The 15,620-nt window shown below is 40.7% G+C and overlaps 1 protein-coding gene across 3 annotated transcripts in view; it reads right to left on the bottom strand.

The window, feature by feature from the left end:
* Window positions 1–15,620, bottom strand: part of CASR (calcium sensing receptor) — a 72,691-nt gene that overhangs the window by 13,655 nt on the left and 43,416 nt on the right. For 2 of the 3 annotated variants that reach the window (XM_042811004.1, XM_042811005.1), the window contains exons 3-4: window positions 13,766–14,072; window positions 9,598–10,479 (exon numbers count right to left, since the gene is read on the bottom strand). In XM_042811004.1, coding sequence (XP_042666938.1) covers window positions 9,598–10,479; window positions 13,766–14,072 — 1,189 coding nt within the window. Of the gene's footprint in view, window positions 1–9,597; window positions 10,480–11,183; window positions 11,271–13,765; window positions 14,073–15,620 lie in introns of those variants that run through there. The other variant, XM_042811006.1, reaches the window with a different exon arrangement.

Below are 15,620 nucleotides of genomic sequence, written 5' to 3'. Positions count from 1 at the left end.
CTGACATTCATCGCCACTCACTGAATGCTGATGGAAACTAAACTGTGGATGTGAGCACAGTGAGGCAGTGGGTGGTCCGTTTCACCAGTGGCATCAGCAACTGGTTCACCTCTGCTGGTGCAGATTTTTATGAGCATGGCATGCAGATTTCTTTTCATTGCTGGTAAAAATGTATAGTTAATGGTGATGACTATGTAGAAAAACAGTGTTTTGTACCTGAGTATGTGCTCTATCAGACACTGTTACTGTGCTCTTTGTATCTGTTGTAGTTTTCCTGGAAATAAACAGGAGCAATCTACTTACAAGAGAAATTAAATAGAGTGGCAACATCCTCTGCATTACATCTCAATTATAGAATTTTATGAAATCAAAGATTTACCTAGGAAAACTGAATGTGAAATCCAGTCAGTTGAAATTCAGTGCAATGTATTTTTTAAGTCAAGCTTAGAAACGTGACCTTTAAGTCACAGTTCCATTTTTAATTTCAATTACTTTTATTTTAATGGAGAAAAGGAGAAAAACTTCATTCTGAGTTTTTACAAATATTTGGTTGGAAAATGACTAAATCTAGGGGAGATGGCAGGTGACTGCCATCACTGTTTCAAAATAACCTTAAGTTACTTTTAAATGAAGAAAGTTGTTTTTTTTTTTTTTCCAATGTTTTTCCCTCTTTCTATTTTAAATTAAAATCCAACTGTATGATGAAATTCCAAGACATTTGTATAGCACAAAGCATGACATTATACTGTTAGTTCCTTAGAGTCTGCAAAAGTCCTTCTGCCAAGTAACTTCAGCAGCTGAAGCATCTGGAATAGCCTTGGTCTCAGTTCAGTGCCATCCCAAGGAGACTTCAACTGATCCACCAACTAAGGAGTGGCTGTAAGATCTAAAAACGCACCTGGAAGGCTGTGAAAGTGTATTTTTCTGGAGAAAAATGCCTTAAATGATAGCATCTCTCCCCTCTTTAAAAATACTGTGAGCATTCATGCAGTTTCTAATAATTAGGGCAAAAACCACAGTAGTGAAGTGGAAAATGATGTATATGGAGAATTCCTAGACTTGGAGTGCAATACTACACAAAACAAAGTTGTTTTCTGACTGGTCACCTGACCTGGTGATACACAAGCGTAGGCCACAGATGACAGATTCCTGTACTCAAGAGGACAGAGAAAATTCAATGAAAAGCTATAGGAAAGGACTGAATGATAGTATGTGATCTGCATGCATGATAAACCCACTATGAGTTCAGAGATTTTGGCTGTGTACAATAAAGTAAAAACTCAGTAAGGGATAATGATATGTCACTGTCATCATCATACAAACAAGGTGTGCTGTAAAGGGCATTACTCCAACACAGATCAAACAAAGCTGCAAAACACAAACATTATGTTAATGGAAAACAGAATGAAAACCAAATCCTGGAAAGCAAGGAGGAAAAGATCATCAGGGAATGTACTAAGATATTTTTTGAATGTATTAAAATAAGATGGTGTCATGAATGCCAGACCCCTTATGATATAAGGCTGAAAAAGACAAATAAAGAGGATGGTGAAGGAGCAGGAAAGCTGAATGATTTACAAAAGTATGTACTTATCCCAGTGGCACTCACTTTGAAGCAACAATGCGTCATTAACGGAGGTGGAAGGTCTTTAAGAAGGGACTGGAGAACAGCCTGAGCAATTTCAATCAGATCTGAAAGACTAGCAGAACCAGGAAGTTCTTCACACTATTCACCAGAAAAAAGAGCACCAACAGAGCTCCTTACACATAAAAATGCCATGGGACTGGAATGTCAATAAAACAAGTCAATATGCTACTCAGTATTATCCTACAGTGATCACAACCCATCCTTCTGGTACAGGTACAAGTGTAATGCATGGCTGGCAGTGTGTCTGAAGTTTCCCTGTGTCAGCCCTTGCAGGGCTCCAGAGTCAGCCTCTGATGGACTGCAACAGCTACCAAGAGAAGGAACAGACTCCAAGGCAGAGGGATGTTCTCTGTTGCCAGAATGCTTAACCTGACATCAATTCTGAGGAAAAAAATGGCAAAAGAAGTGTTTTGGGTTGAGGATCAATGTTTACAAAGTTATAGATGAACACATAAATCCTGTCAGTCAGTAATGCTTCGAGAAATAAAGATCTTGTTAAACACAAGTGTAGTTGCAAACACATCCCTTCAGAAGTGGAGAAACTAGGCTTTACATTTAATGAAAAGCACACTCTCATGGATGAAGAATTATCAACAGCCTTCTAAAAGCAAATACCCACAGAGACAAACCATCAGATCATGGACAAGTCCTCAAGCTTCAGTTAGTAACTCAGTATAATCCAATATGACCATCAGCAAAAGTGCTGCTGGGAGAATTTACAGAAAATGCATGGATTAACATAACAGTAAATTACAAGAAAGAAGCAGCATTCCCCTTCTCCCTTCCCCCCCCTCAACCACACACACTCAGCTTCTCTGCTTGCTCTTTCACACCTGGGTTTAATACAGAGAAATTCAGATTTATGTATCTAGGCATGTGAAATTCCAGCCACAGGCACAGAAAGGGTGCCGCATCCAGTACAGTATTACTGGCAGCTTGTTGCGACCTTTCCTCTCTTGGCAAGGAAGACTAATAGAATTTATGCATGTGTAAATGAGGAACTAATAAGTGTCTGTAAATTTGGGATCGTTTTTTTCAATGTTCGAGCTGTTCGAGCAATAATGAATATCTGCCAGAAAGGATGAGTAACTAGGCAAGATACAGAAATAAATCAGAAAACACATTCTAGGATTAAAATCAACTCTTTAAATTATTAAGGTGAGATTGAGGAGCAATGTGACAAAAATGATGAGCAATTCATGTGGACTTTTAAATCTAACAGAACAAGGCCAAGTGAGGACCAACGGAACCAAAGACCAGTTAAATTCAAACTAGAAACAAGACATGATCTATGATAGAAGCTGTGACATACCAGGGGCCATACTAATAAAGAAAAAGCTCTGCTACTCAGCATGACTACTGGGGAAAATAAATCATGTTAAACACAAGTGTGACCAGCAAACAGCCTAGGCTTCCTATCTGACACAAAGCATACCTTGGATGGATCAAGATTACTCTCCTGAATGCAGTACAGATGTATGCAGTTTATGATGTAAAGGATTGTAAACTACATGATCATTTAGAAGGTGGCTCTAAACGGCTCCTATTAAGTTTTTGTGTAGAGAGTCAGTCTCTGGACAGAAAAAGAAGGAATGAAAGTACAGTGAGAGCTAATTGTCAGTAATATTTGATGGTATTTTGGGGTGTACTTTGTATGCTGCTGCCTTTACCTCCAGCCACTTTGTACTGTAAATTCCTTATTTCTTGAAACTATAGGATAAATTACTTCATTGCTTGGGTAAACCACCTGTGAGTGTAGGTTGACTATGAATAGATAATACATGCTTGCTATCATTTGTTTCACCAAATCAGTAATCATTCCTCACGCTTATTTCTAATACTGAGCTTATTTCTAATTGATTCAAGAACTGCTATCTATAAAATATGAGTCTTAAAGTCTCCAATAGTCATGTTAAGTTGATCAAACTCATGCAGTAACTTGAGGACATCTCTTACAAGCACAGTCCCATCAGCAGTCAGCTGAAGTCCCAGTGGGTTCACTATTACTCTGCTTGGGCACATTCCACTTGGCTACTAGCTTAAGATTGAATTTGCCATTTCATAGAATCACTAAGGCTGGAAAAGACCTCTAAGATCATCTAGTCCAACTATTAACCCATAATCATCATGCCCATTAAACCATGTCCCTCAGCACCACGTCAACACAGTTCTTGAACGCCTCCAGGAACAGTGACTCCACCACCTCCCTTGGCAGCCTGTTCCATATGAATACAAAACTTGGACAACATGGAAATAACTTACCAAGGATTTGATTTTTACAGTTTCTCAATAACCTTTAAGTAATTCATCTTGTGCACATGATTGAAGCTTAGGCAACCTATAGACACTAGTAAAGGTCTATTCTGAGCAATATATTGCTTCTGCTCCAGCAGGAGAATCATTCATTTAATTCTACAAGGCAAAAGGGTCCATTATATGCCATTAATGCCATGCTGTCCTTCCTCCAAACCTCAGTCACTGTGTAGAGTGACATCATTCTTTCATAATGCACAGAAGTTCACTTTGGGAATGAAACTGCCTTGCTGATTAGTACAGCATCTGTGAAGATGGCTGACCACATAGTAAGAAAAGAAATAACAACCTATGGTACAATTGTGCCTTTGAAGTTAACTTCAACCCTACCTTGGGATGAATGGAAACCAGCCACGTCAGAGGAATAATCAATAACACAGAATTCAATTTTTGAAAAATCCACCTCATGATTTTTTCAGAATGCCTCACTTTCTGTGTGCTTTTAAGGAGGCTCTCAAGGTGCCCCTTGTCATCAGCTCCATTTGCGAGTAGCATCAGGCAAGGTCAGTGCAAGAAAAAACTTTGCTGTTTTATGTGCTATGTCTTAGTAAGTCATGAATGTAATTAGAGTGGTAATTATAACCTGAAGTTGCTACAGACAGAGGCATTGAATGAGCACCATAGGGAGCCTTCCTTAAAATTCCCAAGTCCAGGACAGACTGAAATCTGGCCACCTTTTGTGGAAAAGGTGCAAGTGAGCTTTAGAAGTATTAGAAATTGCTACTTTACAAACACAGTTTTTGTTTTAATGCAGCAAAGAAGTGTCTATACTATAGGAGACATTTATGAAAAATTAGTCATGGTTTTTCTTGGACAGGGATATTTTTATTTTTATTTTTATTTTTTTGGCATTCTGATTCTGAAGAATCTGAGCCTTTACATTAAAACAATAAGTTGTGTATCTGTTGCTTGTAACACTTTTGCTGTTCTACTAGCAACTCTGCCAGGGTTGATAGTTTCCATATGCCTTTTCTACTGATGATGTTATAGTCCTGACTCACTCTTTATTAAAGTTTATTAAGGCTCTCATTTCAGCATCTGAGAATCTAAGAAATACTCCAATTATTGTCTGCCTTGTTGAAGAGACCACAAATGGTTTTCTCAGCTGGTGGTAAGTTGTTTTCTGCAAACGGATGAAGAGGAAATCATCTATTTTTGCCCTTTTGGGAAAACAGCTGTTTGCTGTACATTTCTCTGTGTGGCTCAGATCATCTCCCTCTTAGTTTGGTCTCTTGTTCATAACAGTCACAGAGTGACTGACACTCTGTTCATAACAAATATATCTTCAGTTCATTTTCAATACACATTATATAAGCTTTTCAAACTGCCTGATATTCAGCAGCTGCCTCTGCTTTCATAGAAAGTCTTCCCAAATGACCAGATTGCACTCCAGCTTCAGTTAAATACCTGTTCTGATATTGTTTCACACTCTATCCCACCAAGCAGCTATTTTTAATACATTATTTTAATCACACAGATAGGTCTATATACTTCAACAGACACAAAATTGATTAGATAAGCCCTTAGGCTCAAAAGTCTGTGCAGATTTATGTTATCTCAGGAAACACTGACTTCTATAAAGCCTTGCAGAATCAATTGACAGCCAGACAGATATACCTAAATGCAAAGTTGGAGAAGGCACCAATCCATTTTTATCTCTTCAAAATGAGTATCAACAGCACGGAGGAAGGAACTGCTGGCTGGGAGGTGCACATCCCTGTAATAAAAGACTTTAGCTGTTGCTAAGTTAAGCCAATTTGTATTGGATTTTTTTTTTCTTACATGAAAAAGCACATGGCAATTTTTCACCAAGTCTGAGGACAATTGGATTTCTAGGTGGAGAATAATTTACATAAGTGAACGCTTAATCAATTGGACAGCACAATTTTCAGCACGTGCAGGATGCTTTGCCTTGGTGACTAGAAGAGCCATCTCATTTTTCACCCATGAACTTGACAAAGTTCACAGCCTCCAGTGTAACCACAACTTGAAAACCCCCTGAGGGTCCATGTGAGGACTCCATGACCCTGTGACTGTGCACTGTTCGCCTTCTCAAGAACCTGTCCTTCCCACTGAATTGCAGTGTTATTACTGTGAAGCAGGGGGGAGGCCCATCAGCTATTTGTTCACAGATGTAGGCTTCTCTATCAAAGAAGACGTAAAGAGAAGTAGTACTGTAACAGTAGACTGCTTGAGCTGTAACAGAGATGGAACAAAGAGATAGGGAAGAAAAGGCTTTGGTACAGGAGGCTTGAGCCCATGTCCCCAGCCGTTGCCATACTGTTCCACTCCTCTTCTGTAGCTTACGGAAGAGTCTGATTTTGAAGGAAGACAACTCTCTGAACCATAGAAACAAACAGAACTAGCTCTACTCAACAGACTCTCCTAAAAAAATTCACAGCTCACCAGTAAACGAGAATCCAGACCTACTAATCAGAGGTAGAGCAGTCCTTATACGAGATTTATTTCTGTTGTTGCAAATGTAATAATGCACTTTAATACTTAGTGTTTTATGCAAAATTTTGCCTTTTATAAAAGTGACAGAAATTGCTTAGGCATTTTGTTCTGGTTTGTCCTGCACCAGTTTGTTAGGAAACAAAATGCTGCAAAAATAAGGAATTAAGTTCATCTTGTTGAATATCATTCAACAGCAAACAGAACACATAGAGAATACAATCTGTTCTTTACCGACATCTTGCACAGTTCAGTGTGCACATTCTGTCTTACACTAGGGTGGATTCTTAAAATGTTACAGATGCAGGCATTGCTCAGAATAACAGTATCCTAGACATAGTAGTAAAGTCTTCAGTTTTATACAGAGTATAAAAGTGCCAGTTTTCCCATTTTCACTAAAGGACTCTAAATCCAGCTGGCATTACTGTGCTTTTATTGCTACATACACTGCAGACGAGAGTGAGGTAAACATCTTGCTAATGCACACAGGCTATTCTGTCTTGTATACACAGACACCAAGAACACTCACACACATGACATTTCATCTTGGAAGACACAAAACCCCACAGTCACTGTGGTGAAACATATATAGAGCTTTCTGAAACTGCAGATGGTGAATCTGTAATAAGGGAATTGCACCCAGTCTAGCTGGCCGACAAACTGCTAGGCTTCATGTTATCGAGTTCAAGGGAATAGATCACTGAGGTAACAAGCATTATTTCTATATAAAAACCCACACAAACACCTTCCATCAAGTATATAAAACAGTTCCTCCAAAAGCTTTGTATTCTGAGTACAAAATGTTAGCAGTTATCAGAATAAATAATAAATCCTATGAATTAATGGGATAACAGCACTGAAAATAAACAAATTTGAACGCTACACAATAAAATTGCAGAACACACTATTCATCCTTGCCAGCCACTGATTCACTAGCAAATACAACCATGGGAAGGAGTTCAGAGGCTAATGGAGCCATGAGTTCACAGGGATCACCTTATCTGCCACACACACCACCTGGTAGTGGATTTCATATGCTGCTGCCTCTAGTCTCTGGTATAGAGGCTTCCCAACACTTTCCTCGCTCCCTCAGATTGCTTTCCGTTCAGAGACTCTTGAACTGATTGCGAGGAAAGGGATCAGCAGGCACTGAATACCTGCAGAACTGCCGTGAATTAGGTTATTTCTGCAGCAAGGTTTTCTTAAGTCTTACATAGCAGTTGTTAAGAACTGCTCCCCACAGATGCTGGAGGATGCACGTCCAGGAGGTGAACTCATTACCCTCCCACGACTGAGGAAAGCTTCCCAAGGGTAATGAGCCGCAACACCTGATGTGAAGTAGGTGCGCACACAGGCTTGGCATTTACCTGCTATTCTTGTGTTTGATGTGGAAATGAAATGAAAAAATGCACAAATATCAAACATGCTTGATAGTCAACACCACACAAAAGTGGACATTTTAAATACTCTGCTCCTTTTATAGGACCTGCTGTTCCTACCCAGTCCTATTCTCTTGGTGCTGATCCTCCTTCGAGGCAGAAATCCTGGATCACGCTGTTTACATTTTGATATAGCCATCTGTCAGCACCAGAAAAAGGAAATAAAAACAAAAAAACAACCCCCCCTCAAAAAAAAAGAAAAAAAAGAAAAAAACCCCAAAAGTAAACTAAAATTTTCTTCCCCATTTTGTAATCCTCAACAAACACATTACTTTGGTATGGTGTGCATATACTGCTATTTTTAGTTTCCAGAGTGACAAGGCATGAGGGAATGAATATTCATTCTGGAACATTTTTTTTATACAAGTGAAAGCCCAATGTGTGTATGACTTGCTCAGTTCTACTTATATGCCGCTGAAAAGCAGAACAGCATTCAAAGACAAACATCAGAGCCAGCAATTGCAGAATTACCCTACACCAGGATCAAATCCTGCACTCATCAACTCCAAGTAGTGTGGCTTTGGCAACCTGAACTGGATACCTAGAGATAAAGAGGGCAGGTTTCAAGACAAAACTTTTACTTTGATTTGACTGATGTTTATGTATTACTGACTGTATATTGACTAGATGGAAACTAAACTGCAGTTTATACATATGTAAATTCTGAGCCAAAGTTTGTGGCACCGATAGCTTCTATTTTGCTTAGACAATCCCAAACAGAGGGAATTACACAAGCAAACAAGGACGTGGTACTCTTGTATTCACCAGTGTTCTTGTGATTTCAGATGTGTTTGGATCCAAGTTTTCTGTGATGACTGGAACAGGGAAAATAAATTTGCTGCATATTTGGCATATCTTCATTTGTTAGCCTTCATAGAACCACAGAATCATAGAATCACAAGGTTAGAAAGGACCTACAAGATCATCACCCTTGCTACCTTAAACCTAATTATGTGATTTGAGAATGCAACGGATATTAAAAACTCATACAGAATTTAACATTGGATAACACAGTCAAACACATAATAGGGTGTAGATTATTCATAAAGGATCAGCAGACAGAATGCCAGAGTATCATATGCGCTACAGAGTAGAACGTATCGACTGAACTACTGAATGCACTGTTAGTATCATGTTGTTAGTTCACAAGTACAGCTGCCAAATCAGAGCAGCTCTGTTATTTGTCCAATAACCACTCACTATTTTCCTTAATTATTCAGCCTGCTTTAGTTTGATCCTATACAAGCTGAAAACTTGTGGAAAAAAAATATGGCCTGTATGGAAAATTGCTGTGGGATTGCAAAACCTGTAGAACTTGCCAAAGAAAATGAACTCTACAAACTGTTTTCCTTGTTTATGTGTTCTCTGCAGGCCCACTTGTTTATGTATGGGCTCAATATATGATCAAGTTACCTTGCGTCAGCCTGGCCATGGTAATTGTCTGTGTTTGCACTTTTGGCCTGTAGCAAATATAAGAAATTTTAGCTTAATTTAAACCCCTTCTACTGCAGGCAAACCTAACACAAATTGCATTTAATGCAGGGTGGAAGCAAGCACCTTACTTTCCACCAGCTATATGCAAAATTCAGGAACCTGTCTGTGTGTTTAAGACTCAGGACAGTGTCATTGCTCCCCAAATAGCCTAGAGGTGCTACAGGACAGCTTTCTTTTTTTTCCCTTTTTTTTTCTTATTTTTCCTATGAACATATTCCTTAGGCATGCTTTGATATGGAGAGGACTTACCTGCCATGCCTCAACCTTCTTAATGTCTGCACAGGACCCGTTAGTGAAGAGTCCTTTCCCAGGAGTGCAAGTATATATATCCTGCAAAGCGTGAGCAATGGAATATACTGCCAAATATACATTATAGGATATTCGCAAATGCGTGAAGTCCATGTACGGTGTCTCCACACTGGTGATGTTCTCATCACCTGTGCATGGAGGTCGGAAGGCAGCTGTACCATTTCCAGCTCCCAAGCCCTCTTCATGGGACTTGTGGAAGGAAGCTGAAGCTGGAGAATTTTTGGACTCACTGGGGAGATAGCAGTTAAACGTCTCTTCCCAAAACTCCTTGACAAAACCATTGTTGGCAGACTTCTTGGGATGCACCTTCTGCAGGAACTCACGAAAGCCCGGGATCTGGCCTGCCTTCAGTGCAAACCCAATGGTGCTGCCGATGACACGGAAGAACTCTGGCATGGCTATCAGGGATGAACTGGCCCAGGCTTCACTTGCCAGCCAGATCTTGCCAGTGATGTTTCGCCTGACAATCTCTTTGATGAGGGGCTCTAAGTCTGGTCCACTGGAGAAAACCACAATCACTCGTGCCGTGGAGTTCTGGATGACCTCCACCACCTGCTGAATCTCTTCTTCATCTGAGTACTGGGAGATGAGCTCGCTAAAATCAATGCAGATGTCTCTCTCCTCCGCTTCCTCTCGAAACTTTTCAATCCCTGGCCGGCCGTAGTCATCGTCAGCTGCAATCGTTCCCACCCAGTTCCAGCGGAAGTACTCGATGATGTCTGCCATGGCAGTGGCCTGATGCTCGTCATTGGGGATTGTGCGGAGGAAGGACTTGAACTGGTTCTTGTTGCTCAAGAGACGACTGGATGAGGCATAGCTGACCTGTGAAAGTGCAGAGAACAAAAAAACAGACCATGAAGTGAACTGCCTGGGCATAAAATGTGTACATTTACCCAGTATCACTGCCAACCTATGTGACCTTGGATGAGAAGAAGGGAAGGCTGGCACTGCACTGTCAGTCATGTCCTCTTTGCCTGTGGTTGTATGCATGGGTGTCCTGAAAACACACATACTGGAGCTGCTGCTCAGAACTGAAGGGCTGGAGCAAGTGCCTGCCCTCACAAGGCCGAGGACCAGGAATAGAGACACAGAGACTAGCCTGGGGGAATGGCAAATAGGTGAGCTATGGGTGGCACTTCTGTTTCCATCCTTAAACAGGCTCCACCAGGAACCTGTTACATAAAATCTTGCCAGATGAAGTAAGAGAATCATTACGTGCATCACTGGCCTTGACCATGGGTAGGTTAATTCTATCAATACCATGATTCCTGATTGATGACCAGAATCTGTAAGGAAGCCAGCAGAATTTCACACTTGGAGTGTGAAATACACTCCAAGAGCCACTGTATTTTAACATAAAATGGGATTTCATTTTCTTTTCTAAAGCTATCAGGAAGTGTTTTCTTTTTCCTAATCAGAACAAGTGCCATATGCTCTTAGGATATAGTTTGGATTTTCTACAAGTTGGGAAACAATAAAACCTCAAAGGGAATAATTTAAAGATCTGAAGAATTTTTAAATCTCACTTATCTTTCCATTTCGACATTGGTATCTGAACTCTTTAGGATTGCCTTTCACTTTGAAAAATCTTCTATAAACAGTTCATTTTGTACAAAGTGGAAATTTATATAAAACCTTATCTCTTCCTTAAACTCTGGCATTTAGTGTTTCTGCAAGAAAGAAAAGAACGAGATTTGCCAGTGCAGTTTCAAGGGCCACAGGAACAAATCCTTTTACAGAGCCGCACTTTCCCCTGGTCATGCTCCTGCCCTTAATTATTCTCCCACAGCCTTCAACCTGAAAATACAACCAAGAAATGTACTCCTGCAGATGCTGTAAGAGACCTAATAGCTGAATTTGCTCTCTCTGTATTTTAGTGTACAAGAGCCAGACCTGGACACACCAAAGGAGCTGACCTCAGATGAAGTTACAGTGGCTTCCCCAGCCTTTCCAGCACCCATTTGTTCGGGAGCTTCCAGTTTAAGCTTGTCCTAGTATTCACTCTAAACATGGAAAAGCCTATTTTTAACGAGTTCCCTTATTCCTGACTACTAGCAATTTTACAGGGTACACCAAAGTAAGATATTAAGAAGCATTTCAGGTTCTATGTCAGCAAAATGAGTAATAAGCCTTACATTAACTGCAAAATATACTTCCGACTAATACTGAAATGTAGGGTCTATAAAACAAGGATTTGCTAATGGCCTTGCTAAAAATGGCAGCGATAATGCATATTTTAATGCTGACCAACAGCTCCCAGTTTAAAAGCCTGCTTTCAGCTGTCAAACTTTAGCCACCTGGTCGAAATTTCATTCCATGCAGAGAACTGAACCTCCTGACCTCTGTATTTCTGTAACCACTAGATAAGGCCACTTCCCTGTAGCACAAACATCATTCCCTGTACAGAGGAAAGTTCTGAAAACCACAAACATCTTCTATGCTCTGTCCAGCCCACCAATTTTTCTCAACAGCCCTTGCTCACATGGTGATAGGATGTGTAAATTAACAGTATGCTTTAAACTGTCATCACAGAGTGTATTACACACCACCTTACAGTGCTTCTCTGAGCAATATTCAGACAGCAGTTGTTGGTCATAGCTTAATCCATTCTTGTCCTGCTCAGAGACCCAATCTCCATTTCTTAAGATTTCCGCAAGGGAATGAAACTGATAACATTAAACAGACAAGATATGCTACTGTTCACCAGGCAAGCAAGAATCCTTCCTTCTTCATTTGTGCTAGAGGTGGGAATTGGAGCCCTGTCTGAAATGAAGAGCTATCCTCTCAGGACAAACTTGAGAGCACAGTGTGACACAATGTTGTCACAAGGCCTCCTGTAATTTATGGCACCTATTTCAGAAGGAGAACTAGAAGCGTTAGGCTACACAAGGCAACACCTTGAAAGTGAGTACTCTGCATAAAACGCACTCAGTGCAAATATCTAAAAGCAGTAGATGCAACATTAGGCTATAATATGATTGCCTCATATTCTGCTTAGGGTCTGGGCAGAGTAACACCTTTGCTAAATAAAAGCATAGGGCTACGGATGCTCTTCCCAGTCCCAGTAAAGTCAACAAAGTGAAAAGAATGCTTTGGCACAGGACCTGGCATTACTACACCACCACACAGATAACCCAGGAACAAGGTGGGACATATCTACAAACTCTCACAAACCTCATTTTGGAGGTCCTGGGTCAAAAGAAAGTGGGTCAGCCTTGAAGAACCCTTTAAAGCACCTTATCAGCAGAGGCAACTGCTTTCCAGGTCACCTACTTGAGTAATCAGAGATAGAATGGCTGGCAAGGAATGAAGTCTGTTCTATGGGAGGTGGACTTGACTGAAGAGTCACCACACTGCAGTAATGTCACAACTAAGCTGTTGTAGATGGCAGCTGCCAATGACTTGTCTAAATTAGCAGTGTTTGCAGATTGAGCCTCTTAGCCTCTATCCTTCTCTGAATCTAAACCTCAACCTGCCTCCTAGGCTAGGTTGTTGCTAGCTGGATGCTGTCACTGGCCAATTGGTAATCTTTGTGTTAGGGGATTACAGATTTCTAGTAAGTCATATTTCTGCCATAAGAAAAAACACACATTTTATATCCTCTCTCTCTTTGAGGATCCATGTGAAGTGGGAAAGATTAAACAAGAGGCTAAACTCCCCTTGAGCCCTTCTGGTGCACAGCAGAGAGCAGAATGGAGAACCCAGCACAGCCACTGCACGTATCTGTACTGGCCCAAATGCATACTGGACAAGTGTGAGACTGAAGACTTGCATCTTTTACTAATAAAATAATTCATTTGAAATTTACATGGTAAGTTTGGAGGGAAATAGACTGTTTTCTATCACATAAACCACTGTCCCCCTCAGAAAGCCAGTGATTCTCACAGTTGTCTTACCATTTAGCCCTCCAATTGTGTTCAGTTATTGTATATAGTTAGGGTCTCTGCATTTCCAAACCTTCTTTTGTTTGAAACAGAGTCAGAGCACGTAAGAAGCAGTGCAGCTCTCCATCAGAGTTCCATAATGTAACCTTTTCCAAACGTCAATATCACAGAGCAGAGAAGCAGGGGGTACTTCTGTAACCCAAGCAAGACAAGTGAAGGCATACCTGAGGTATGTAAAAGAGTCCCAGCAGATTGGCCACAGCGGTGGAAACCCCAGAGCCGGTTGCCCCCACGACTGCAATGGTGGAAGGGATATGTTCTGAGCAGTTGCAGAATTCATCCAGGTTCAAGGAGTCTATCTTGTTCTGGGCCACAAAACTCAGAGTGGCCTCAAGGGCTTTAGAGACTGTATTGCAAGTGTCAAATATCCTGTATCCCAAGGTCATATTGGGAAGGAGATTTGGGCTATTATTTATTTCTTCTATGGCAAAGATCATAGCCTGGAGCCAGCGGAAGCCTCGGAAATTATACCTAGGTGAGTGAAACAAATAAAAATAAAATGGAGTGAGAAGGAGGGAAACAAAGGTGAGGAGACCAAGGCTGAGACAAAAGTGATTGAAGGATTCCAGATGAAAAGATAAAAGCAGCTTATGCTATCTACCTCAGTCTTGCATCCTTCTGAATCTACAAACTTCTGCTTTTATCTTCAGTGGTTACAAAACAAGTATGCATATGCTAGAGGTTCTGTTCTGCTTTTCAACTCATGTTGTGGTTTGATCTGGCAGCAGCTCAGCACCACACAGCCTTTTGCTTGCAGTGAGATGGGGGATAGAATCGGAAAGAAGTAGAACTTGTAGGATGAGATAAAAACTGTTTACTAAGGCAGAAAAGACAGAAATAACATTAATGATAATTTTATATAAATATATATGTATTTACAAAAGAAGTGATGCATGACATAATTGGTGACTTGCTGACTGATGCCTACACCACTTCTAAGCAGTGGCTGCTCCAAGTCCCCAGTCAATTTCCCTCAGTTTTCAAGTTTTTTTCACATGATGTCATATGGTATGGAATATCCTGTTGGCCATTTGGTGTCAACTGCCCTTGTTCTACTCCCTCCCAGCTCCTCATGTCCCTGCTGACAGGACAGAAGCTGAGAAACTGAAACATTCTTGGCTCTGTGCAGCACTGCTCAGCACCAATTAAACCATTAGTGTGTTATCAACATTGCTTTTCTCCTAAAGTCAAAACACAGCATAATACCAGATGCTATGAAGAAATTCAGCTCTGTCCCTATTGAAACCAAAATAACTCATCATTCTGGGAGCTCAATTCAGGAGTTATGAGGAAGAGACAAACTTTTCTAAGTCCCCTAAAATCTGAGAAAGTCAAAAGAGAGAATGCTTGGAGGTCTGCTTCTTCTTCATAGGATACTTCTCCATGAGTCTCCTAATTCCTTAGTAAATGCTCTAACATAAAGCTTCTCTTATCAGATTGCCTTCCAGGCTCCTCTGACATGTTTCTGAATACAGATGGCAGTGTCTGCTAAGCATGAACATGATGCCTTCAGGAACTTGGGCTCAAGGATGCCTTGTGTGCCAGCTTCTGATGGCTTTAGGCAGGCAGTGTGGGATGAGACAGAGCACTGGCATGCTGCTGGATGCCTGGTAGCTCTACTCTGGAAAATTTGTTCATCTGTAACAACAGGTCTCGTATCACATGCTTTACAGTGAGAGAGAACACTGTTAACCTGCTTTTACCTGAGAATTGAGATATGCTACAAGCATAAATTCTAACTTAACTTCTTATCTGCTTGTTATGTATTTCATTGTTTTCACTGCAGGATTAATACTTTACTTTATTATGATTTTCTCATATGCCTGTTTTAGCCACAAGATAAGATGTCACCACCAGAGCTGTACTGTGAAACTGAAACACTGTTTTTTGAAGCGTTTTCTGTTCCCTAAAGTGGAGAAGCTGTCTTTTCTGACTGTCTCTGAGCTGTGCAAGGAGAAAAGCCACAGCTATGGTGTGGAGGCAAGAGTGTGTGCCAGGACCTGGGTTATGTGCAGAGCA

This window comes from Centrocercus urophasianus, unplaced genomic scaffold, assembly GCF_019232065.1.
Source record: "Centrocercus urophasianus isolate 14NV4802_14NV808 unplaced genomic scaffold, USGS_Curo_1.0 seq_12, whole genome shotgun sequence".
NCBI classification, from domain to species: Eukaryota; Metazoa; Chordata; class Aves; order Galliformes; family Phasianidae; genus Centrocercus; species Centrocercus urophasianus.
The sequence above is the reverse complement of the archived record's forward strand: the minus strand, read 5'-3'. Positions and strand labels throughout refer to the sequence as shown.